General features: G+C 58.0%; 2 protein-coding genes across 22 annotated transcripts in view; one reads left to right on the top strand and one right to left on the bottom strand.

Moving 5' to 3' along the window:
* The first annotated feature begins 37 nt into the window (after positions 1-37).
* ACAA1 (acetyl-CoA acyltransferase 1) lies at positions 38-12,357 on the top strand. Of its 2 annotated transcripts, XM_033864587.2 has the most exons (12): positions 57-1,825; positions 2,028-2,121; positions 3,111-3,168; positions 6,193-6,272; positions 6,576-6,618; positions 8,388-8,486; positions 9,354-9,434; positions 10,581-10,771; positions 10,927-11,106; positions 11,391-11,446; positions 11,552-11,697; positions 12,001-12,357. In XM_033864587.2, the coding sequence occupies exons 1-12, from the start codon at positions 1,649-1,651 to the stop codon at positions 12,074-12,076; spliced, it is 1,281 nt and encodes a 426-aa protein (XP_033720478.1). In that variant the 5' UTR covers positions 57-1,648; the 3' UTR covers positions 12,077-12,357. The 2 variants fall into 2 exon arrangements, with proteins under 2 accessions (XP_033720479.1, XP_033720478.1); XM_033864588.2 differs by lacking the exon at positions 8,388-8,486 and having other exon boundaries at positions 38-1,825.
* A 151-nt stretch (positions 12,358-12,508) lies between these two features.
* DLEC1 (DLEC1 cilia and flagella associated protein) overlaps positions 12,509-24,464 on the bottom strand; it is a 104,011-nt gene continuing 92,055 nt past the window's right edge. For 8 of the 20 annotated variants that reach the window (XM_073810995.1, XM_073810996.1, XM_073810994.1 and 5 more), the window contains 15 exons: positions 23,475-23,605; positions 22,545-22,736; positions 21,700-21,770; positions 21,087-21,238; positions 19,775-19,893; positions 19,171-19,241; positions 16,597-16,793; positions 16,402-16,512; positions 16,159-16,284; positions 15,957-16,051; positions 15,678-15,762; positions 15,266-15,484; positions 14,152-14,313; positions 12,886-13,381; positions 12,509-12,801 (listed from right to left, as the gene is read on the bottom strand). In XM_073810995.1, coding sequence (XP_073667096.1) covers positions 12,584-12,801; positions 12,886-13,381; positions 14,152-14,313; positions 15,266-15,484; positions 15,678-15,762; positions 15,957-16,051; positions 16,159-16,284; positions 16,402-16,512; positions 16,597-16,793; positions 19,171-19,241; positions 19,775-19,893; positions 21,087-21,238; positions 21,700-21,770; positions 22,545-22,736; positions 23,475-23,605 — 2,445 coding nt within the window. In that variant the 3' untranslated portion in view covers positions 12,509-12,583. Of the gene's footprint in view, positions 12,802-12,885; positions 13,382-14,151; positions 15,485-15,677; positions 15,763-15,875; positions 16,052-16,158; positions 16,285-16,401; positions 16,513-16,596; positions 16,794-17,813; positions 17,900-18,170; positions 18,236-19,170; positions 19,242-19,774; positions 19,894-21,086; positions 21,239-21,699; positions 21,771-22,544; positions 22,737-23,474; positions 23,606-24,464 lie in introns of those variants that run through there. The other 12 variants (XM_033864564.2, XM_033864565.2, XM_033864562.2 and 9 more) reach the window with 11 other exon arrangements.

Here is a 24,464-nt window from a genome sequence, read left to right as displayed (position 1 = left end):
ACCCGGCCCCGCCCCGCCCCGCCGGTTTCTCTTTCGAAGCGACGCCCCGCCCTACAATCTGGAGCCCCAGTATATGTGCGGAAGTGGGGGGCGCCCCACCCCTGCCCTCGGGATCTCAGGGGACTGGGGGTGTGGGGACCGGGAACCTACCTTTGAAGGTCTACGGAGCTCCACCTATCTGTCCAGGAGGGTCTGGTGCGGCAGTGGGACGATGACCTTCCTTCCTGGGTTATAGGAAAGAGGTGACTTGCTCTTTGGCATCTGGTGGACTTACATCCTTTCCATTAGGGATCTGAGGGGTTCATACGGTCCTGCCCTCGAGGATGGCGGGGAAGGGGCAAGGGGGCAGGCATCGGATCTGCCTCCCTCCACACACACCCCCACCCTAATTCTGGTAGAGCACACAATCCTGCCCTTAGGAGTATGGGGAATCCCTGGCTGTACACCCAGAGTTGGAGGTGGAAAAGGGCATATTGCCTTCTGGAGCCAGAGGCATGCCACGGCCCTGCCCTTGAAAAGTGAGGGGCACGACCCCACCCTCCGTGTTTGAGGGTAACAGGACACCCTGGCCTTCCTGTCTGAGAGAAACCCAGTACTACCCTCTGGGGTCTAGGGAAAACATTGCCATTGGGAGTCAAGCGGGCACCCGGCCTTGCTTTTTAGGGGGCAGGGGACATCGTCCTGACCTGGGGAGCTTTGGTGCATTCATTCATTCAGTAGGTATTTATTGATCACCTATTAAGTGTCAAGTATGTTGCAGGCATCCTGGATACAGAGTCCTTCTCTGACTTGGCGGAAACCCCAGCCTAGTGGGGGAGGTGGGCACTAATCAAATCATCCCAAATGACTGTAAAATTGGTTTTTTTAAAAAAAAGTATGATACTCTTTCTCCAGATAGGGGGCTTGTCACATCTCCGGCACATTTGTACAATCCGTTCTCCTGCCACCTCAAAACCCAAATTCCCTCAGTCTTCTCGAAAGACTTCCTAGGGGAGCCCAAGGGCGTCGGGGTAGGCTCTGGGGCATCTCGGAATTATTTAGGTCCCCCAGCTTGGGGGAGACAGCAGAGAAGGATAGGCAAGGGGAAGAGGAATTATAGTCGCTGGCCCCTCTTTCCCGACAAGAAGCTGTAGGCGGCACTCCTGACGAACCTGCCTTCTGTTTGGTGGCGGGCAGAGGGCAGAGTTGTAGGGAAAGGGACCCCTGGCAATGGTGAAATTTGCTTCAAGATACCAATGGGGCTCTTGGAGACCCGCCTCGGGTTTGGCAGTAGGCGGGGCTGCAAATAGAAAGGTTTCCTGTCTGTATTTCTAGGCGGGGCTTCAGAAAAGCCCACCTCCTGGTTGGCAGCCGCCTGAGGCTACTGTAGGCGGGGCTTTGAGTGGAAAGACCTTGGGTTCAACTTTAGGAGGTTCCGTTTGCGGCAGGGGCGGGACCTCAGGCAGACTCGCCTTCTGGTTGTCTGAGGCGGGGAGGTGGGCGGGACCTTAGAGGGAAGGGCCAGTCAGACCCGCAGGGTTGCGGGCGGGGCTTAGGATAGAGGAAGCGGGTGGTCAGAGGTACGGTTCAGCGCCTGCGCGGGCGTTGATCTGTTGGTTGCTACTCTCTGCTGCTGGCTGGTTCGGGCTTTACCCTGCCGAGCTACGCGATGCGGAGGCTGCAGGTGGTGCTGGGTCACCTGAACCGCCAGCCCGCTTCGGGCCCGGAGCCGGCGCCGCGGGCCGCGCCGTGTTGGAGCGGCGCTCCGCGGAAGTCGGCGGAGGATGTAGTGGTGGTGCACGGGCGGCGCACGGCCATTGGCCGGTCGGGCCGCGGCGGCTTCAAGGTGAGACCCCTGGGCTCGGGCGCCGGGTGTGAGATGGCGGCCCGGGGCGGGCTGGCGTCTGGCTCCTCTGTTCGGTAACCCTCGGCGTCGGTGGTGGCTCCGCGCCCGAGTTGGACCGCTCTGTGTCTCTGGGGTGGGGCTGGGGGAGCTGGGATTTTGGGAACCCCGAGCATCGCCGCCAGCCGCGCGCTTCCCGCTGCAGGACACCACCCCCGACGAACTTCTCTCCGCCGTCATGACCGCGGTTCTCCAGGACGTCAAGCTGAGCCCGGCCCAGCTGGGAGATATCTGCGTGGGTGAGTGCACTACCCGGGCCCTGCGCTCGGTTCTCGCCTTCCCATTACGCCGAAGCCCTCCTCAAACACCAGGCACTTTCCAGGTGTTTTCCCTGAGGGGAATGTCGATGGACTTCACGCAGCTGACTGTAATCGTCCTTTTCGGGCTATAGACTCCACCCCCCCCCCCCCCCCCCCCGCCTCCACGCATTTTCTGTGCCCGCTCCAAGCACATTCTGCATATTAAGTGTGATAGAAAGCTGGGATCTCAAGTGACAGACATTTCAACGCCAGGGTCTTGGCACAGGAGTTTGAGAACACCCTAAGAGACTGGAGGCTAGGGTTCTGTACCCATCCTGACGTACTATCTATGCCAGGGTAGAACAGAGGGAGTTTGGAGCATCAAAACCCATCTAGTCCAGCCCCGCACTTACAGATGGAGAAACTGAAGCAGATGGAGAAACTGAGGCCTGGGGAATTTGCAGCAGAGCTTGGACCTGAATCCAGGACCTCTTGACCGTCAGTCCAACCCTTTTTCCCCAACTCTGCTCCTCTAGCCTGGAAACATAACATTATATGGTAAGAGTCACATCACCTAAGTGTCAGCCCTAGATGGGGGATCACCGTTCCACCCCTGGAGTGCGAGCAGGGCTTGGTGGAGGACACTTAGGGGAAGGTGTGCATTTCAAAAACACTTTCCTAATTGACAGAACTACTTCTTCAGACTTAAAGCTTTGCACTGCATTCTTCTTTCCATGTTAACCTTTTAAAGGCAGGCGACCTCCCTAGTGTGTGCTGATTTGGAAAAGCAGGTTGCATGGGCAAGGGAGCTTGGGCCTCTCAGGGACTGGATCTAGTGTATGGCCAGGACAAGCTGCTGTATAGCTGGCTGCCCCTGCTCCAGACCTTGAAATTCCACTGTTTCTGAAGGAAGATCTGGAATGCCCCCCTCTTGCTAATCACAGCTGTACCTTAGTGCCTGGCACTGAATAAAGGTTTGTTGTCCACAGGAAATGTGCTTCAGCCTGGGGCCGGAGCATTAATGGCCCGAATTGCCCAGTTTCTGAGGTAAACTTTTCCAGTTCTTGCCCTGGGTTGGCTATTCACGCTCTTGCTTGGGCTCAGGTCCCAGAGAACTCAGCCTGTTGTGGGGAGAAGATCAGGATTGGACACCAGACCTGGACACAGCCAGGGTCCTCAGCACCCTGCTTTTCTGCGTGCTGCCTTTCCCCTACTTTGAAGGGAGGGTGTGTTTCCCAGCGCTGAGCCAGGACAGACGGCCTTTGGGACTGGAGCAAAAAGTTCCTTGTGGCCTGATTTTCCTAAGCCAAAATCAGCTTGTTGCTTGTGAACTCTGTCCTCTTGTCAAGTAAATAAGCAGGTTGGCACACTGAAGAGTGATTTTGAGCTTTTTTTTTTTTTTTTTTGTTTTTGCGGCACACGGGCCTCTCACTGTTGTGGCCTCTCCCGTTGCGGAGCACAGGCTCCGGACGCACAGGCTCAGCGGCCATGGCTCACGGGCCTAGCTGCTCCGCGGCATGTGGGATCCTCCCGGACCGGGGCACGAACCCGTGTCCCCTGCATCGGCAGGCGGACTCTCAACCACTGCGCCACCAGGGAAGCCCTGATTTTGAGCTTTTTAAATGCTAGCCCATCAGCAGAGGCTTGGGGACAGCGCAGAATCTTGGGGTGAAGGGTAGCCCAGAAGGGGCCCTGGTGAATTGCCCTTTACCACTTGTTGTCCTAAGACAGGTTGGAGGTTTAAATTATTTTCACATGTCGATTTAAGAGCCACTGAGCTGTGTACTCCCAGCTTCGTGGAGAAGAAACAACAGGAACGTGAACTAGTGAAGGAACAGGAAAACTGACAAAACCTGTGGAGACTAGGAGAAGTTCAGACTGCTTAGCCTGGATTTCAAAGATTCCAGCGATTTGGCTCCAGATTTGACTTCTAGCCTAATCTGCCTGCTGCTTCCTCTTTCAACCAACCTGTCTGCCCACTGCCTTCCCTAAGCTGGTCTTTCTGTCCCCTTGCAGTACTGTCCCTACCTCCCCTCTCTGCCCCAGTTAAACTCTGTTCAAACACAGTTTCACCATTTTGACAAGACTTCTCTGAGTTCCCAAGCTTAAAACGAGGGCCCATTCTTTTCCAGTCGCTAGCCACGTGTTTCCTTGTGATGTGATTTGCCACCTTGCTCTGTTATTGTAGTCTCTGCTAGTTAATTCACTTTCTGTGTGTGGTTGGGCATCCTCTAGGGCTCTGTATTATAAGCATGTCAGCATCCCTCCAGTGGTGCCTCATACCAAGTAGGTGTTTAATGAACACTTGGTGGATTGGGTGAAGGGGTGGTAACTAGGTAGTAGGGAGTTAGGGGACCTGGGAAGGGTTAAACAGGCTACAGGGACCTAGGAGACTATCCACCCAAGGGGGTCTCAGCAGAGCCTGGCCTGGGCACTAGCCCAGAGGTTCCTGACGCTGGCTGCACGCCAGAATCAACAGAATCAACAGTGCTTTCACCCCTGAGGTTCTGAGTCCATGGGTCTGGGGATTTCCCCAGGGCTTTGTACCCTTGGCCAGCACAGGTTACACTGGCAGACGCAGCCTCACCAGCTTCCAGGGCTGGAACCAGTGTGAGAATCTGGGGGAACCCGTCAGAAGAAGGGATGTTAGAATACCTAGTACCCATCAGGGATTTTTGTCCAGCTGGGAACAGCCTTTCCAGAGACAATGGGAACATAAAGGCCACATGGTTACTAGTAAGGCTGAGGAGTGGGGATGGTTTCTAGCCTCATACTTGAGACATTTCTTTTTTTTTTTTTAACTGAGGTATAGTTGATTTATAATGTGTTAATTTCTGCTGTACAGCAAAGTGATTGGGTTATACATATATATACATTGTTTTTTAATATATTTTTTCCATTATGGATTATCACAGGATAATGAGTATAGTTCCCTGAGCTATACAGTAGGACCTTGTTGTTTATCCATTCTATATATAATAGTTTGCATCTGCTAATCCCAAACTCCCACTTCATCTCTCCCCTACCCAACCCCCTTGGCAAAAACAAGTCTATTCTCTGTCTGTGAGTCCATTTCTGTTTCGTAGATAAGTTCATTTGTGTCATATTTTAGATTCCACATATAAGTGATATCATATGATATTTGTGTTTCCCTGTCTGACTTACTTCGCTCAGTATGACAATCTGTAGGTCCATCCATGTTTCTGCAAATGGCATTATTTCGTTCTTTTTATGGCTGAGTAATATTCCGTTGTATATATGTACCACATCTTCTTCATCCATTCCTCTTTTGATGGACATTTAGGTTGCTTCCATGTCTTGGCTATTGTAAATAGTGCTGCAGCGATCGTTGGGGTTATGGTTTTCTCTGGATTTATGCCCAGGAGTGGGACTGCTGGATCATAAGGCAACACTATTTTTAGTTTTTTAAGGAACCTGCGTATTGTTCTCCGTAGTGGCTGTATCAATTTACATTCCCCCAACAGTATAGGAAGGTTCCCTTTTCTCCACACCCTCTCCAGCATTTATTATTTGTAGACTTTTTGATGGCCATTCTGACTGGTGTGAGATGATACCTCATTGTAGTTTTGACTTGCATTTCTCTAAGAATTAGCGACGTTGAACATCTTTTCACGTGCCTGTTGGCCATCTGTCATACTTCAGACATTTATTTTGCACTGGTTCTCTGTCTTGGCCACAGGCCCTCTTCTCTATTCTTCATGGGAAACAGGGATATACAGTTTTAATTTTTGAATCTTCAAAGGAAGAGAAAGAAGGACCCCTGTGGCCCAGCCAGCCTTCTCTTGCGTTTGCGCTGTGCTTGGCCTTGGATGAGGAGAATCACAGGGTGGAAGGGCATGTGATTGTGGGGCACTGGGGAGCAAGCACCTGCAGAGATGGGGTTTGCCCAGTGTAGGTCAGGCCTGGAGTAGGGGCAGGGCTGCTGGGTTTGTTCCCCTGGGCTTTCTGTCTCCTGAAGGGGCAGTCATGTTGGCCAGGAGCACAGGCCTGCTTTCCCTGAGAGCCTGGCAGGGGAGAGGGGGCTGACTCTGTTCTCACTTTCTGTTTCAGTGACATCCCAGAGACCGTGCCTTTGTCAGCTGTCAATAGACAGTGTTCGTCAGGGCTCCAGGCGGTGGCCAGCATAGCTGGTAAGTTCTGACTGGGTGGGCACCCAGTGCCGCGGCCTGGCCTTGTTCCTGGCTCCTCGGGTTTGGGTCGTCAGAGTCACTGTCTGCTGGGCAAGCAGTAAGGATTTCTGACAGGACCGTAATCTCAGAAAGCCTGGAGGAGAGCCCCTCACTGCACCCTCAGCCTTTTCTGGACACTCCTGGGTCTTCTATCTCTGAGGCTGGGGCTGAGTCCCACTTAGAGACCAGGTGGGGAAGAGGCTCCCCTGTTCCCAGGACAGATGGACTCTGGGGAAGGATGTTTATGAAATGCTTTTGTTGCAGGTGGCATCAGAAATGGGTCTTATGACATTGGCATGGCTTGTGGGTAAGAATTTTTTCCTGCTGGAGCTTATTAACTGACTTGTACCAGTGAAACTAATGTTCACCTCCTGAGTTCCCAGAGGCCATGATTTTAGAATTCTCCCCTGGCCCTTGCAGGCACTTAGAAGTGGTCCCCAGCTCTGGCTGCTCGGGAACCGCTCACATCTCTCAGCACCAGAGGAAGTGGGCTTTGAAGAGCTTTCTTTCTTGGAAATCTGTCGGGCTGGAAATGTGGGCAAGCATTGTGAGGAAATACGGCACTGGGTTTCTGTCTGTGGCCCTTGTTGATTCATGATGGCTGCTGAGAGAAAGAGCAGTTTCGCTTCCCTAGAGCCAGGGACAGCTGCCTGCTGTAGAACTAGCTTGTTCATTTCACAGGCTGGCTGTCCCCCACCCTGACCAAGGTGGAAACTTCCAGCTGCCTCCTGGGTTCTGAGGGACACGGTCAGATCTGTGGTGGTTTTGTCCCCGTCAGCTGTGACTCCGTTTTTAGCTGCAGCGTGTGGAGCCCAGGGAGGGGTAGGCTGGGGTGGGCGTCGGGTGCTGGCAGCCTCGGGGAGGCCAGCAGCCCCAGGATCCTGATGTGCGCCCTCTGCCTCTCAGTTCCTCTCCATAGCATTTCTCGATTGGAGCCCTGCTGGGCCGTCTCAGAGCTGTGCCAGTTGGCACTTGCTGTACTGCCCTGTGTCTGCAGTTGTAGATAAACACAAAGACCAAACTGCAGGGACTTTGGCCGGGCAAAGGCCACTGCCCAGGCTGCCCTCTGGTTTCTATCTTACTGGAGGAGGGACGGGGGTGTGGGTGACCTGAGGAGAAGGTCAGAGCCTTCATGTGTTTCTTAGAGGGTATCTGAGTCCCCAAGCAAATTAAAAGACTGTGTTACTAGGGTATTAAGGATTTGGGGCCAGGACATTCCCCCATGTCACAGGCTGACTGTTCCCCGTAGACTGTGATCGTGATGAGTAGCCCAGGATATCCTAGGTGGCAGTGGGCTCTGAAGCCAGACTACCTAAATTTGGATCCTGGCTGAGTGACCATGGACAAGTTAACTCAGCTTCTCTGAGCCTGACACTGTTCAAAGTGCTCTTATACCTGAAAAGACTTTTTTTTTTTTTTTTTTTTTTTGCGGGGGCAGGGTGGCCACACTGCAGGGCGTGCGGGACCTTAGTTCCCCGACCAGGGATCGAACTTGTGCCCACTGCGGTGGAAGCGCGGTCTTAACCGCTGGACGGCCAGGGAATTCCCAGAAAAGATTTTTACAGTAGCGCTGGGCGCATGAAAAGCGTGCAGTCAAGGTTATGTGTTGTCATCCTTTGAGGCCTTGTATCCTGCCGCCTCCTGGAAGCCCTTTTGACCACACTAAACTGAGATCGCTCGTGTTTCCCTGGGCTCCTAGCACCTCCTGGTCTATGCAGGTCGGCTTGCTCTTTGATGTGCAGCTTTTGAAACATTTGTCTCTTCTCTCCGCTGAATTTGTGGCCCCTGAGGGCAGGGCCCGGGCTCCTTAGATGTGTTTCTCCCACGGTGGCCAACACTAGGCTGCCTTCCTTGGGACTGGCTGCAGGACCAATTGTGCTGGGAAGTGAGGCCCTGCCCAGGCATGTGGACTGTGCAGCGGTGGGGGCGAGGGTGCGGCTGGGGCTCAGCAGCCCTGCACCCCCAGCTCTGTGCTGCCGGCCAGTGCTCTGCCTTGAGCTCCCTGGCCATTTCCCAGCACTTGCCAGACGCAGAGCTCTCCGTGGGGAGTCCCGCTGATGATCACCTCCTCTTCAGGGTGGAGTCCATGTCCCTGGCAGACAGAGGGAACCCTGGAAATGTTACCTCTCGCTTGGTGGAGAAGGAGAAGGCCAGAGATTGCCTGATTCCTATGGGGTGAGCGCCCACCGTGGCTCCGTGTGCCTGTCCCCGCTCAGCTCCCTGCCTGGCCCGGAGCAGGGGTGCAGGAACTTGGATTATCTTGTGGCCTCCCGCCTTCGGCCCTGGTCTGCTCTGCAGGGACTCTGGGCATGGGACTTAGTGCTGGCCCTGACTTCCGTGTCCTGAGGCCCCCAGTCCGCTCTGTGCCTCTGGGTTTCCACGCATGGCCCAGCCTGTCACTCCCACCCTGAGGGGCTCAGTCACACAAGGCATGATGGCAGCTGCACCCTAAAGCCTTGGAGGCCTAGAAAGTTGAGGAGGCGGGAGGCTTTTGCTCACCGGCCATGCTGGCGAGGGCCCTTGGGCCCTGTCAGTGCAGCATCAAAGGCATCCAGAGCCACCCCCGGGGTCCATGGGCAGGGAGTCGTGGCTCTGCTGGACGTGTGAGGGGATGTGCGGCTGCCTCCACATCCAGGGACCATCTCCGAGGGAAGCCTGTAAAGCCAGAAGCCCCGGCCAAAGGCCCCTCTGTGGCTCTGGGCTCCCAGGATGAGGGGAGGCTCCAGCTACGGGGAGCAGAAAGCTGGGTGTGGCCTTCCCAGAGGGGGACTCCTCTCCCACGGTAAAGCACTTTTCATTGAGGCACAGGAGAAGCTGGCCAAGCCAGTTAGTGCCCTACCCACGCCCTCCTGTGTGCTGGTCTCTGGTGAACAGGCGTCTTAGAGTCTGGCCAGCGTCACTGACTCCCTGCCTGTGCTCCGCCCTGAGTCATCACTACTGTCACTGTGGCACAGACAGGCCCTCCGGTTCTCCTGCCTGCAGCCCTGGGGCCCGTCCCCAGGCTGCCTGGCTCCACGCTCACTGTTGTTGTCTGTGTTCTAGGATAACCTCAGAGAACGTAGCCGAGCGATTTGGCATTTCGCGGGAGAAGCAGGATACCTTTGCACTGGCTTCCCAGCAAAAGTGAGTGCTATTTGGGGTGAGATGTTTAAGGGGCTGGAGAGTGAGGTTTGGAGGCTGTCCTAAGTGATCTCAGGTGGAGCTGCCCTTAGGCTACCACTGGTTTCTAAGCCTCTACCTCCCAGAAGGGGGAGGTGGGGGAGGGTGGGGGGGCCACTGTGCAGTTAGCACTGTGTCCCGTTACAGTCTGTTTACCCTGAGTGTCTTTCCGTAGCTTGGCCTCGGTTTCCCCATCCATTTATTGAGAGTGTAAGGAGGGCCAGGGTTCTTCTCTAGTTGGCTGTGGTTTGGTGATTAGACATGGTAACCACAGGCTTCTCTGGATAGCCTGGAGGGTGGAGCCAGTGCTGCCGGGGACCCTGGCATCCCTGAGTCTGGGGTAGCATCCTGAGGCAGGGGCTGGGGACACTGAGGCAGTGGTTCTTAGCCACTTGGGTGCAAGTAACCATTTGAGAATTTGGTGAAAGCCGTGGCTTCCTCCCCATGGGAATGCCTGTGGGCCCTTACATTTTGCATGATTGCAAGGACCACCCTAAAATGCCCTGTGCTTTTACACTGTTTAAATACAAAGATTCGTCCGGTAGTTTGGTATATGGCATTTTATTTTATTTTGACATTTAAAAGATTTTATTTCACTAACAAGTCTGTGTTAATCGTAAGTGTCACTCATGCAAATTTTGCATAGATATATTCAGGGTAGTATATGTCATTTTAATCACGTGGAAACATGGGGAATGGATGGAATTGAGCGACGGGAGGGAACAGAAAAGCTGGCAGAACCCAGCACAAATATTCCTGGGGCTCCAGCCTCAGTTTGACTTAGTCCCTCTTGGGTGAAGGTCTCAAAGGAGAGCCGCCACTTCCAAACTTCCCCCTCCCCTTTGAGGTTGGGATAAGCCAGGATCTGAAGATCTAAGGCTGATGGCCAAGAAGTCCCTGTAAAGCCCTGGGCTTCCCAGTCCCAGGGCAGGTGGGGTAGTAGGGGACCCTGTGCACTGCCCCCGAGGTGAGTGTGACCCCGCATGTAGCAGTCTGAGCTTGCATGTCTGTCCCAGAGGGCAGGGCAGGAGGCGGAGGCCTCAGGGAGGGACCCCAGGAAGGAAGGTAACCCCATGGAAACCTGAGCCTGGCTGTCCACGGTGCTGGCAGGGCAGCCAGAGCCCAGAGCAAGGGCTGTTTCCAAGCTGAGATTGTGCCTGTGACCACCACGGTCCGTGATGACAAGGGCACTGAGAGAAGTGTCACCGTGGCCCACGATGAGGGCATCCGCCCCAACACCACCCTGGAGGGCCTGGCCAAACTGAAGCCTGCCTTCAAGAAGGGGGGCTCTACCACAGCTGGTGAGACTGGGCTGGGGGTGGGGTGAGGAGGGGGCTGCTTCCGTGCCGGGTGTTCTCCTCTGGGAGCCTGGAGCCACCGGGCAGGGTGGATATGGAAGGTCTGGACCTCCTCGGAGCTGCCCCGAGGCCTCCTTAACCCTGTGGTTTGCCTCTAGGAAACTCTAGCCAGGTGAGTGACGGGGCAGCTGCCATCCTGCTGGCCAGGAGGTCCAAGGCAGAAGAGTTGGGCCTTCCCATCCTTGGGGTCCTGAGGTCCTACGCAGTGGTTGGGGTCCCGCCTGACATCATGGGCGTTGGACCTGCCTATGCCATCCCTGTAGCTTTGCAAAAAGCAGGTAAGATGGCTCCTTCACACCCTAGGTTTGGATCCAGCCCCTGCCTCTCGTGCTGTTGCCAGAGGCGGGTGCCCGGGGTGGGCCTGCGGGTGCCGCAGAGTGAAGGTGGGGCACCCTGACCCCTTCCTGACCCCACACCTGGGACCCGCTCACCCATCTGGAACAGAGGCAGACACACCGGGCAGCCCAGCCTCCAGGCCATGGATGGCGTAGGGCCCCAGGGAGTCTGAGAAGCCTGCTAAGGGGCCGCTGGGTCAGCTCAGGTCTTTTCCGCTTGCCTGCAGGGTTGACGGTGGAGGACGTGGACATCTTTGAGATCAATGAGGCCTTCGCAAGTCAGGTGAGCCTGTTTTGCATTGTTGCCTGGGCCGCCCAGTTGGAGGCAGCGGGAGGGTGGTGCGGGGGACTGGGGAGGGAGCTACACTGATGCTCAGCCTCCCTCCAGGTCGTCTACTGTGTGGAGAAGCTGCAACTGCCCCCTGAGAAGGTGAACCCTCTGGGGGGTGCGGTGGCCTTGGGCCACCCGCTGGGCTGCACTGGGGCACGACAGGTCATCACGCTGCTCAACGAGCTGAAGCGCCGCGGGAGGCGGTAAGGCCGGTCCCCGTGGGGGTCGGGGGGGGGCCCAGCTGGTGCGCCTGATGGGGGGAGGTGTACGCGCCCCCGCCCCCCACACACTCCGAGCCGAGGAGACAGGCCCCTGGCCTGCGGCAGGCATCGGCCACCGTGTGCGCGCCCCTCGGCGGGCAGGCCGGGAACCACGTTCCCCGAGGTCTGGCGTCCTGTGCCCGTGAAGGCCTTGGTCCACCCAGCTCAGCCTGGTCCGGGGAGAGCTTGGTGGCTGGGCTTCTGCCCTTTGTGCCTTCACCCAACCAGCACATTTTGCTTCCACAGGGCGTATGGGGTGGTGTCCATGTGCATCGGGACCGGCATGGGAGCCGCTGCCGTCTTCGAATACCCTGGAAACTGAAAGAGGCCCAGCCCAGTGCTCTGGCAGTAGCGCTACAGACGTGACACCTGGGGAGTCCCAGCACTGGTGGCAGTGGCAAGTCAAGGCACTTCAGCTGAGCTGGCAAATGTGAACACTGATGAGACAGTACGGGAGCGGGTGAGGTATCGGGCTGCCGTCTGTCGGGCCCCTCTAGCTGAGACAGGCAAAGTTGGCCTGGCTCACCCAGCCTGCAAGGCCACCGTGTGATTCCTGGGGGAAGGGGCCTGTGGATGCGGAGTGCAGTAAACATAGTAAACGCATTACCTTCTCTCCGTGGCTGTGGTTTTTTCCCCCAAGAAAGAGCCAGTTCTTGGTATGCTAGTCCTGCCTCTGCTGAATCTGAATAGTGACTCTTTTAACTGCTCTGGTCTCCACAGGGGCGTGGCCGACCCTTTGTATTAGCTCTGAGGACACAGGGTGCAGGGCCTGGAAGTGGTGGGGCAGGTTGCGGGGTGGGGGGGGGGGTCCCTCCATCCCAGGAGCTGTTCAGAGGTCCTCCAGTAGGTGCCTTTGCCCAGTAAACCTGCTCCATAGCTCTGGGCCGTGTTTATTTCCAGTATTGGGGGTTGAGGGCAGAGGCTCAGAGCTAGTAGGGTGATGCATATCTCTCGTCATACGAGCCTCGGCCCCGGAGCCGCAGGGTGCCGGATTTCTCACCGAGCACGCCTTCCACCACCAGCGTGGACTCGTACAGCTCACAGCTCCTGTGGGGAGCAGGGGCGGAGATGAGTTGGGGGCCCTGGGCCAGGGCTCCAGAGGCAGCGCCAGCAAGGCTGGGAGGGCCGTACCTGGCGGTGAAGGAAACCTGGAGGGGGACGGAGGTGGGGGGCGCGTTGACCGGTCGTGCCTCCAGCAGCCCGCTGCTTGGGGAGACCCTGAAGGCAACAGGATCCTTGTCTGGCTCCTGCTGGCCTGCGTGAGGGGAAGGGGACATGCAGGAGCGCAGCCAGCTCCACGCTCGGCCCCCTGCCCGCATCTTGGGGGTGCGCCTCTGCTCCTGCCCACCTCTGCAGGAATTCTCAGGTGGGCCCAACCCTGGGGAGCCAGCCTGCAGGGACAGGGCACGCAGGCCCCTTCTTGGGGGTCTCGGCCCAGCTGCACGGGGGAGCAGGGAGGAGGGCATGGCACACCTGTCAACACGGCCCAGTAGCTCCGGGAGCCGCTCAGGTTCATCAGGTAGACCTCCCGGACGCGGCCCTGGTTCACGAAGCAGGTCCCGAAGTCCACCCAGCTGGTGGAGAGCTGCAGCTCGGGCACGGCCACGACGGCCCGCAGGGGCACCACCTTGCGGGGGACAGAACCTTTAACTAGGTGGGGACTGGGTGACCTTACCCACTCCCACTGGGCTCTGACCCAGGGACACAGGGGCCCTGCCGACCCCAAGTACTGCAGCTTCTGAGGGACGTACAGGCAGCACCACAGCTGGTGGAAGGGGGCCAGCGCTGTCATCTAAAGCCGGGGAATGCTGGTGGGATTCTGGGCAGGAAAAGGGCCAGGAAGGCGCCATCTGCTCCCCTCTGACTCCCCTGCCACCCCTGCCCTGGATCCAGCTCTGTGGTTTCTGCTCCCTGGTTGGGCCGCCCTACTGCCTTCCTCTCCCCTCTCGTCTAGCCCTCTGCTCCCCTTGGGCCCTGGGCCATCTAACCTTTTCCCTTGGCCTCTCCAACTCAGGGCAGGAGGGGCTGTGGTGTGGAGCTGTCACAGTCCACAGAACCAGAACGAGGCCCGTGGTATTCTCACCTGGTGCTCGCAGTCCCGCACAAGCCCAGGAGGCGTCCCTCAGCTGCTCAGTCCCCACCCATCAGGCCATTCCCTTGGCCTGGTTTCCCTTTTCTCTCTATTAAACAGCATGCAGGCTTCGCATGCCACCTCCTCCTCCAGGAAGCCTTCCCTGATTTTGCACCCTACAGCACCCCACCTCGCTCTGAGCTCCTAAGACAGGTAAGGATGGATGACCCTCATCTCTCCATGTGCCAGGCCTCTTCCAGGGCAGACAACTGGGGTTTGTCCTCCTCTGACCCCACCTGAACACATGAGGCAGGCCTGGGACTCACCTGAGTGGTCTGGTTGCTGTATTCCAGAAGCAGATTCTGAGTGAAGACCATCTTTTTCTCTCCACTCGCGCTCTGCTGAATGTCCACTCCAGACAACATCTGGTCAGCCGGGAGCTTCTGATAGGAGAGCAGCTCCAGGGAGAGGGAAAAGGACACATTCACCTGAGCAGATGTGGACAAGCCGTCACCTCAGACTGCTGGAGGTGGGCGGCAGCTTCCCCGCCCAGAGCTCCATCCTTCCCTCCTGCGGACCCTGCCTGGTGCATTCACTCCTCACCCTGTGCCCTGTTCCCCGCCCAACAGCTGTCAGTACCGGGGACAGGGCTGAGCGGCCCTCGGGAGCTGAGAGGCCGGAGGATTGGGCGGCTCCACTCGCGTGACCAGGGCTGCGGGCAGGCCCGTAGGCCCAAGTCAGGCCTGTGTCTTTGTTCTGGGGGCAGTGAGGAGCCCCTGCCGGGTTTTAAGCAGAGGATGTGCAGTCAGCTTTGCCTTCCTCAGGGGCCACCCTGGAGGCTGTGGGGAGGGGGCTGGGGGAGCATGAGTGGGTATCTGGGGTCCAGGGTGTAACTTGGGCCTAACAGGATGGGGCTTGTACACGGGGCTCCCCAACCCAGGTCTGTGGACCCAGATCCACAGATTCATCAAAGGCACCTGTTAGGGAAACGTGTTCCTGGGCCTCAGCCCAGATCTTCTCATCTCTGGCAGTGGGGCCTGGGGAACTGTGTTTCTGGTGTGCCTTATGTTTATGGAAAGATGGTGATGAAACCCTGCGTGAGGGCACACAAGAAGGGGGGTCTGTGCCGCGTGGAGGTGCTCACAGGACCAGGACACTGGTGGAGGGAACTCGCGAGTGTCCACACTGATAGGTCTGGGCGTTCCTGCGCGTGGAGGGCCTGTGCGGAGGGGTTTGCTGGACATGGTGCGTGTGATGGGTGTCCGCCCCTGAGCGCACAGCGCACGGCGGGGCCAAGCGTGTGGTTCGTGTGTGGACACCACTGTCTGTGTCTATGTCCCGACCTGGAGGGTGCTGCATGCGCAAACGTGAGAGGAGGGTGAGCCCCAGCCCAGGTGAGTGTGCCCACTGTAGGCAGGGACCACAGAAGCTCCCACTGACCAGCATGTTCTCCTGTGGGTAGAGTACCAGCTGCTTGCCGGCTGCTGCTGTCCCCTCCTTGCACTCCTGCTTCCAGCTGGGACCGGGAGCCCTGTGGCTGCGGCTCACTCCATCTTGAGAAACAGAGAAGGGCCTGGAGACCAGGAGCCGGAAGTAGTGTGGGATGTCCGTGGTGTTGGTCAGCTTCAGGTGGTGGGTGGTCACCAGCTCACTCAGCACCTGGGCGGCCACAGAGGTCGGGGAGGGGACTCAATTCTGCCCTCCGGAACCTCTGACTCGGGTGGGGGGTGGGGGGTCCCGGGGTAGGGGACCCGGACTGTCAGGCCTGTGCCCCACAGGGGGCCGCGGGAGACGTCTGAGGACCAGGTAGCTCGGGAGGGCCGGTTGGTGGGGGGGGGTGCAGCACACTCACCCCAGCACAGCGCTGCTCGGGGATGAGGTCGCTGGCCTGGTGCCAGAACACCATGCTGCCGCCGGAGTCCAGCTCCACGCTCAGCCTGCCAGCGACAGGCACGGCTGGGCTTCTGGGGCCCAGCTGACCCTGGCCGGCCTTTCCCTGGGCTCACCCGCCAGCTTCTCCCTCCCGTCCCCATCCTCTTGCTCCCAGGACCCTGTCTGGTCCCCAGCAGTGCCAGGGAAGGCTGACCCCCACAGCGGGCCGCAGGGAGGCCAGGCAACCCAGCCGACTCACTGCGCGGGCCTCACGTAGCCTTGCAGGTGCAGCCTCACGGGTCCCACAGCCGAGCCCGGCAGGCGGCGCCTCCTCCCCGGAAGCTCCCTCTCTACCTGCCGAGCACAAGCCCGATCACGGGCGCCCGAGCTGAGCAGGCAGCGGGCGAGCTGCCCCAGGGAGAGGCAGTGGTGGGGGCCCTCCCCAGGCCAGGAGCGCTCACCTCGTCATCCAAGCTCATGGAGCCCAGGGCGGAGCCAGTACACTCCACCTTGTGCAGGACGTCGGGGCCCAGGACCACGGGTGTGAAGGAGATGCGGATGGTGCTGCTGCCCCCTGCGGGGACCACCTGGCAGACGCACACAGCAGCCTCAGCGCCGCCTGTCCCTCCCGGCCAGGGGGACACCCCCCCCGGCCCCCCCGACCCCCACCCCCGCCCAGAGCTCCCGGCCCCACCCCAACTCACCACCTGCTTGGGGCTGATGGAGAACGGCTCGTCAGAGGGCACCCCCTCACGTCCCTGCAGGGTGACCGAGATGATTTCCTGGGAGGCGCCGGCACTGGAGCCGCCCTCAGCCTGTGGTCCAGGAGTCGCTGAGGCTCACGCAGGCTCGAGGCCCACTGGCCACAGCCCGGCAGCCCTCCCGCGACCCCTGCTCACAGACTGGGCAGCTTCACGGTTGGACTTGGACACGTCAGAGGGACTTGGGGACCAGAAGGAGCTGCTGGTCTCAGGGCACAGGAGGCCGTTCCCAGCTTGGTCCCGCAGCGGGAAGGGTGGCCCATAGGACACCAGCAGCTCCAGCAGCCGGTCCTCCCTGGCCTCTGGAACGTAGGTCTCCCAGTCCAGGCGGATGTCTGGGGCAGACATGGAGGAGAAAGGCGAGGGATAAGGAAGGAGCAGACTCTTCCCTGGGCCCCCCCCCCCCCACTCCCTGCAGCCCCCGGAGGCTGCCGGGTCTCCCACACTCAGGGTGGAGGGGGCCTGGCTCCCCAATGTCATTTGCAGGCAATTCTTGTTTTAGGAGAGTCTACAGGCTTATGCCATCGGCTCCATCAGCCCTTGCCCTCTGGATCACAAGACCAGGTTTCATGTCCAGATGCAGAAATCCGGCTCCCTGTGTGCTCTCCCCACACCCTCCTTTCCTTCTGGCCTTTTTGCTGACCCCTGGGCCCTTCACTCCCCGTGTCCCCTGCCTCCTCCCCTCCTCCATCCTTTAGCGCCTGCCTGCTTTCACTTCCTTCCCCAGCCAGGCGAGTCTCTGGGGGCTGCCACTGGCAACTGTCTGGCCAGGATTCTCATCTCTCTCTTTGCCCCCATCTTTGTACCCACTGGGCAAAAACCTAACCCTGGGGGAACGGAACCGACCATCTAGGCCCCAGTGAGCAAGTCCCCCGCGTTCTAAACAACGTGCCACTCCCATAAATATGTCCCCAACCTAAACTGTGCCCCCACTCTGCCCATCACTGTTTCCTGCTCAGCCGTCCCTGCCTACCTGCACCACAACACTGTCTTCCCTGGTCTCCTCTGGCACTCAGTGGGTGGTCCCACCTCACCTCCCAGAAAAAAGTCCTGCCCGGAGCCCCCCATCTATCTGCATCTACCCCATCCCTACACCCCTCTTCTCAGGGGCCAGATGTGTCCCATCTCCCCTCTCTCCTGGCTGCTTCCCCACAGCACTTAAACAAGCTTCCCTCTGCCAGACCTTTCCAGTACCACCTCTCCTCTCCACAGCAAGCTTGGAGGATAAACAATCCATGAGCGCCTCCGCCCACTCCCAGCTCACCTCGGATTCATGGCTCGCCCCTGGGGAATGAATGCCTGGTGAAGACATGCCCACGCAAGGTCCCTGAACTTGTAGTCCCTAGGGTTACTACCTGGTATCTGCCTCTTTCACGCACGGAATCACTCTCACCAAGGCCACCAGTGGCTTCCATACTCTCAAGTGCAGAGGACAATCTCACTTTCAGGTACGGAGAAATGTGCATGTGATGATGAGCCCCAAGGAAGCAACGGTAACCAGGAAAGTAGAAGAGAAATCCCAAATCAAACAAAGGGAAAACAGAAGTCACCAAAAGCAAAACGAAGAAAGTAGAAAAATAACAGTGAAATAAATCATAAAATAAGAAGAAATACATAGATTAGGTTTTCTAAAGCTCAGCGCTCGGCTGTTTACAAAGAAACACACATCAAAGTCATAAAAGGTGAAAACAGAGGGATGGGCAAAGACATACCAGGCAAATGCCAGTATACAACCAGCGGGAGCAATGCTGCTCTTCGGCGAGGTGGGATTTAAGCACTGAAGGGGCCAAAGAGGAAGGTTACAGGGTGATAAGAGGCCTCGTTAGCTGTCAAGTGCATCTAACAATACAGAAGCTAAAAACACAGCAAAACTACAAACGCCGGAAGAACTTGATTAAGATATGATTAGAGTGGTCCAATGCACCCCAAATGCACAGATCCAGTGGACAAAAACAAGCAAGGTCACAGAGTGGCCACTCTCTTCCACCAACAGGATGTTCTCTTGAGTCCCCGAGGAGCTTAAAAACTACAGTGCCCAGGCCCTGCCACTAGAGACTGTGGTTCACTTGGTCTGGGGTGGCCCAGCCTCAAGGTGCTTTAAATAATCCCCAGGAGACTCTGGTTCTCAGCTGGCCCTGGCTCTTCCTGTGGCCCATACGCTCCCTCAGGCCCAGCTGGGTCGCTCTCCTCCTGGCCTCAGCCTGATGGCCCTTGACACAGACCCCCAGCACTCTGGCCGCCCCCATAGTTGCACTCAGTGCACTCTACGCTGGCAGCCCATGGTCACGTCCATCCTGCCCATCAGGCACAGCCCCTGCTGTCCTGTTGCCCCTGTATCCCCAGCTCCTTGCACAGCACCTGGCAAATAGCTCAGGGGCTGCTGGCTGAAGGGAAGAGAAAAGGTGTCCCCTACAAGTGCCTGTCCCTATGCAAAGTGAACCCAACCAGGGGAGGGCATCTGTGGCCCATGGACACTGGGAGACCCCAGGCAAGGATAAGTCCTGTCTTCTCGGGTGGAAGTGGCTCTGACAACCCAAGACTGGCTTGGCCAGTCCTGACCTTGGCCCTTGGGGGCCTCCCTCCATACCCCAGCCCACTTGGCTCCAGGTCGTGGGCCATCAGCTTCCCCCACCCCAATCTTCCCTCCCAGCCTGGCCCACCACACGGCAGAGCCTGCAGCAAGAGCCCCGATTTCTCTCACGAGCATCTCACCATAGGGGCTGGAATTACTCAGGCGAAGGATCCGGGTGACTGTATCTCCTCCAGAGACCTGGGTGCCGAACCTGGAGACAGGAGACGAGGGTCAGCAGGGCCACAGCCAGCACACACCCCGCAGGCCAGCTCTCCTGAGAGAGGAGGGCCGGGGCTCAGGCAGGCAGGAGGCCCCATAGCGGTCTGTCTTCGGCCCAGAGTAACCGAGCCCCAGGGCTGGAGGCCCTCCCCACGCGGTGCCCGGTGAACCATGACCCAGGACTGCTCACCAGTAAACCCCACCCACTCTGCAACCGCACTGACCAACCACACAGACCCCAACGCAGTTGGAGTGAGGGGTCCCAAGTCCGGCCCTGACCTCGGACCACAAGTGACTACTCGGTACTTCTGTCCCCGCAAAGCCCTCGGAGATGTGCAGATCACGGCTGTGCCCCCTGAGGCCTCTCTCCTCTGGGGTAGCCCTGGCTTGGGGCTTTCGAGCTGGGTGGCACCAAGTGGCCCTGGGCCAGCGGGACAGCAATGAGCTGGAGTGGGCAGCCCGGGGTGGAGGCCAGAGGGTTTCAAGGGTTAGAGCAGGAGGCGGGCGGGGGCGAGGCAGGGATACCTGACAACAGGCTCCTTCTGGATCTGGTTAGTGGTGTAATGGGCGGTCCTGTGGAAGCTGATGGGGCAGCCCACCACCGCCATGTGCACCGGGATGACCGCTGGAGGCAGGTCTCCCACCTACAAACACAGCAGTCATGCGTTGCTCTCGTCACCGGCTCCTACCACAACCCCTGGCTCCCCATCCCCTCCGAGGCCCTCCCTCCTCCAGCCAGCCCAGGGTCCCCAAAGCTTGGTCGCAACTGGGCGGGGACTCACTCCCCCCTGTCTGACACTCACCCCAGACCCCCCTTCCCTGTCCTGCTCTCCCACCCAGCCCTGCATGCGACTGCACGGATCTCCCAGCTTGAGGGTCTTTGGCCTCTTATGGCCCCTTTGATTAAATTTCTTTATCTTTTAAATGGAAATAACTTTATTATTTTTCTCTGCTAATAAAAAGCGATAAATGTCTTTTTTTAATTTAAAATAGAATGTATTTCACCCATGATCCTACCCCGCCCCCCCAGCATGACTCACTGTTAACATTTCAGTGTACCACTGTCTAGACAGACTTGTGTGCATAAAACACAGATATAAATGAGGAGCATTCTGGGCATGCTTTGTTTTGGTAATCTCTTTTCTCTTTACAACATATGATAATTTTACTAATGAAGGTTTACAGCATCATTTAACGGGCTCCGGAATTCCACTGCGTGGATGTAGCCTAATGTTTTCATTCGATCTTCTCCTGATGGACATGGATGTTTACACCGTTTGCTTTTTTCTCCCCCCTCTATTACAAACAACGCTGAGAAGAAAAGGAAGCCTGGTGTGAATTTATTTGTTCCCTGTGTCCACTTCTTTCCTTGGGGCAACCTTAACTGTGTGTCCCCAGCGTCCTGCAGAAGTGCCTCTGAAGGGCGGCACACGTTTCCCAGCTGGCCTCGCCGTGCACGTGAGTACCTTTCCCCTGCACCTTCACTGACAACTTTTGAACCTTGCTAATCTCACAAAGACTAGTATTTCAGTGGTTTAACCCTCACTTCTTTGGTTTCCAGTGCTGGTGACATGTTTCACGTTCACTGGCCGTCTCTCTTTGTCATTCTTGAGTTGCCTATTCAAACCCTTTGCCTATTTGGGATGCTTTTCCCCCCTTATTGTTAAGAAACGCTTTGTATATTAAGGTGATCAACTCTTTGTCATTGGGCACAGCACAATTTAAAGCAAATATCTACCATAACTAACCCATCCAATTTACTAAATAGTTCAAGAAAATCTTCTGTGCAATAACTCAGTAGCCTAGGATTGGGGACACGTTTACTTTGTTTACTTACTGTGCAGATGAGGCTGTCCCAGTACTCGCCCCACATGTTCGCACAGGCTGTGAGGTCAATGGCAAGCTGTTGGTGGGCCCCCAGCACGCCCTGGGAGAGGTGGGGAAAGAAGGCAGCTCCTTTCCCGTGGGACAGCATGCTTTCCATAAACTCTGCAGGAGAACCAGGAATGGGGATTCAGGCCCCAGGGCAGGAAAGAGGTCCAAACCCTCAAGGGTCAGCAAAGCACTGAACCAGACCAGCCAACCTACAGCCTCTCCTTGGTCTGGCTAAACAGACCCTCCTCCTGGGAGCCTGGGGCCCAGCATCCAGCTTCTCTCACCTCCCACAAGGGCCGAGCCTCAGCCCTCCCTTCTGAGCCACCACCCCTCCCGAATCGAAGCCAGGCCCTGTGCACAAGCCGTACGCCCTGGCAAGGGCATGGCCTCGTTTAAAAGGGGGGGCGCTGTCAGGTGGAGGGCCACGGCCATCTCAGGGACCTTGCTAGAAAAGACGCTGAGAAGTGGTCTCTGGTCAGGTCCCCTCCTGCAGCAACTGGCCCACCTCCTTGGAAGGCCACGCAAAACGCCACTCTGGCCAGGCCTGGGCTCAGCACATGCCCTGGGACTCTTACCCAGCTGCTCTCGCTTGGCCAAGAGCTCCCGCATCCGAGCCATCTTCAGCAGGGCAGGAGGCATGTCGGGGCTTGACAAGACGGGACATGGAAATCACATCAAGCCACCCGGGCCCTTCCCCAGACCTGAGCCACCTCCCCTGGCAACCAGCATTCCCCCAGGTGCCCAGCGGAGGAAGGTGGCCCTGCCTGCTCCTCCCAGGGGAGAGCTGGTCAGGCCTCCTCTTCACCTCTGTCTGTGGTCTTTGCTCGCGCTGCACCCCTACCACCCAAAGCATCCCAGCTGCAGGCCTCCTGCCAGCCCCAGGGATTGCCTCCCAACAAACTCAGGAGAGCTCCAGGGCAGGGACCCCGATCCCCAGGCTCTGTACCTTGGTGACCCCTGGATGCAAACCCAGCCCAGACTCCCCAACCCTCGTCCAGCCTTCTGCAACAGGCCGTTTCCACTCTTTGCTGCTGACATCTGTCCTGCATTGAACACATGCTAACTTTCTGCAATGGGCAAGTTAATGGCTCAGGAGCTGTTCCTGGTGCCCTGCAACACCAGCAGTCGGTGGTTTTGAAGCTCCCACTCCCACCCCCACCTTAGGAGCTTTGGTGGCGAGGCATCTGCAGCGGGGTGCTGGTAAACTTAGCCAGCCTCTCGGTGTAAATACTCTCACTGCAGTTGATTCCGAGCTACAGCTTTGCAGCGTGCCTCACTGTATCTCTGCGCACAGTTCCCTCCACCTACAATAACTTCTCCCTCGTCCGCGGGCCCCAGTACCACCTGGCCTGTCCGAAGCCTTCCACCTCAGCAGGCCACATCCTCCCCAGAAGCCGCCTCTGAAAGAAACCAGACTTACAGGCTGGGTTTTTGGCGCAGGCTGTTTGCAGGGCTCCCAAAGTACTCAAACTTGAGGGTAAAAGGGGTCTGTATCGGGGAACAGTTGGTCAGGATGAGCTGGCGATTCACGCGGGTCCGCAGCGGCACTGCTGAGCCGAAGTCCAGGTGGAGCCTCTCCGGGTGGCCTGGCCACAGCTCTGCACTGGCAACACTGCCCCGAGCCCACGAGCACCCGGTTACACGCCACCCTTGGCCCTGCCCAGCGAACCACCTGGGGTGGGGGCGCCAGAGCTGCCCGGAAACCAGGCTGCATCCTCCAAGCCCTCATTAAGCTGCCACCCCAGGGCTTCCCTGATGGTACAGTGGTTGAGAATCTGCCTGCCAATGCAGGGGACACAGGTTCGGGCCCTGGTCTGGGAAGATCCCACATGCCGCAGAGCAGCTGGGCCCGTGAGCCACAATTACTGAGCCTGTGCGTGCGATGAAGAGTGGCCCCCGCTTGCCACAACTAGACAAAGCCCTTGCACAGAAACGAAGACCCAACACAGCCATAAATAAATTAAAAAAAAAAAAAAAAAAAAAAAAGCTGCCACCCCACAGAGACTCCCATCTCGCCCACCTGTGATGCCAAGAGAGGCCTCAAACTCCCCAGGCTCTCCCTGTCTGGGGCAGACCGGCCTGTCTCCCGGTCGCCAGGCCTCGTGTGGGAAAGCCCAAGGTACCCACAGCCCCGTCCCCTGCCGTCTCCCCGCCTGAACACCACGCCTCTGGTGTGTGGGGAAAGACCACAGAGAAGGCGGTGATGGGCTAGGCGGGGCTGTCCCCAGAGAGTCTGTGAGGGGCCTTTTCCCGGCCGCGGGAATCACGGGGAGGAGGCTGGTACCACCTCAAGGCCAGTCCTTTTAATGGCTGCCTCAGCCCCCAGGCCTCGGGCCTGCCCTGGGCTCACCTGCTGTCGCTGTCCTCTGTAGAGATGGCGATGGCCACCTGCAGTCCCCGGGGTTTCCCAGAAATGCCCAGAACCAGTGGCTCCTTCACGCCCAACACGTTACAAGGGAGGGCCAGGTCCATCAACTCGTCCTATAAGGAAGCGCACCGGGGGTGCATCACTCAGGTAAAGCCCAGGGCTTGGCCTCAGCAGAGGGGCCTCAGATGGGCTCCCGCAGCACAGGAGGCTGCTTGGGGGCGGGGGCGCTCAACCCAAAGGTCTTGTCCAGGCTCATCTCTGTGGAAGGGCTCCCAGACCCTTCAGTGGGTCACTATGCCCAGACCCGGCCTGTCAGCCCACCCCTGCCCCCCACCGGAGGCCTGGCCCCTTCCTCAGGGCTCCTGGCTGTGAGTCGGCCCCAAATACCTGGGCAGCCCCACGTGAGGGAGACCCCTCCAAGCGGACCTCTGGAGAAGCCGCACATTTATCCTGATGAAGCTGCTACCATAGAAATCAAGCCCTTTCTGCGTGAGGTCTGCTCTGTGCCAGGCTGGGCCCGGCCGTCACCCTCGAGCTCAGGCTCAGCTGTGTAAGAAAGCCCACCGGCCACATGTTCGCCAGAGAGGACTGGGACCTGGGGCTGCTAGTCCCTGCGAGGAAGAAGTTTCCTTCCCCACAAGAACCACAAACAGAGAGCCGGCAACCACCCAAGTACTGAGCACATTCGGCCCAATGGCCTTCCTGTGGGCTGCACCCAGGAGAAGCTGTGTCCTTCTTGGGAGGAACCTGGGTGCCGCTCAGACTCCCCTGCAGCACCCAACACAGGGCCCGCCGTGGGCAGCAGCTCTGTTCAGCATCTCCAGGCAGCTGGAAAGCTGGGCCCACCTGCTCCAAAGAGAATGGCCTGGCGAGGGCTAAAGGTGGTGCCCAAGGGTGTCAGGGCACATCCAGGCCCTGTGTCCCTAGACAGCAGGCCCAGTGGGAGTGGGGACCCCAGACCCAAATGCAAGA

The sequence above is a fragment of the Tursiops truncatus genome, chromosome 10 (assembly GCF_011762595.2).
Source record: "Tursiops truncatus isolate mTurTru1 chromosome 10, mTurTru1.mat.Y, whole genome shotgun sequence".
Taxonomy (NCBI): domain Eukaryota; kingdom Metazoa; phylum Chordata; class Mammalia; order Artiodactyla; family Delphinidae; genus Tursiops; species Tursiops truncatus.
The sequence above is the reverse complement of the archived record's forward strand: the minus strand, read 5'-3'. Positions and strand labels throughout refer to the sequence as shown.

Excerpts from the sequence above, each read along its gene's own strand:
- ACAA1 (XM_033864587.2), top strand. The coding sequence starts at position 1,649 with ATGCGGAGGCTGCAGGTGGTGCTGGGTCACCTGAACCGCCAGCCCGCT. Across the intron at positions 6,273-6,575 it reads GGCGGTGGCCAGCATAGCTG|GTGGCATCAGAAATGGGTCT; the intron begins GTAAGTTCTGAC and ends CTTTTGTTGCAG. Across the intron at positions 11,107-11,390 it reads TGTAGCTTTGCAAAAAGCAG|GGTTGACGGTGGAGGACGTG; the intron begins GTAAGATGGCTC and ends GCTTGCCTGCAG.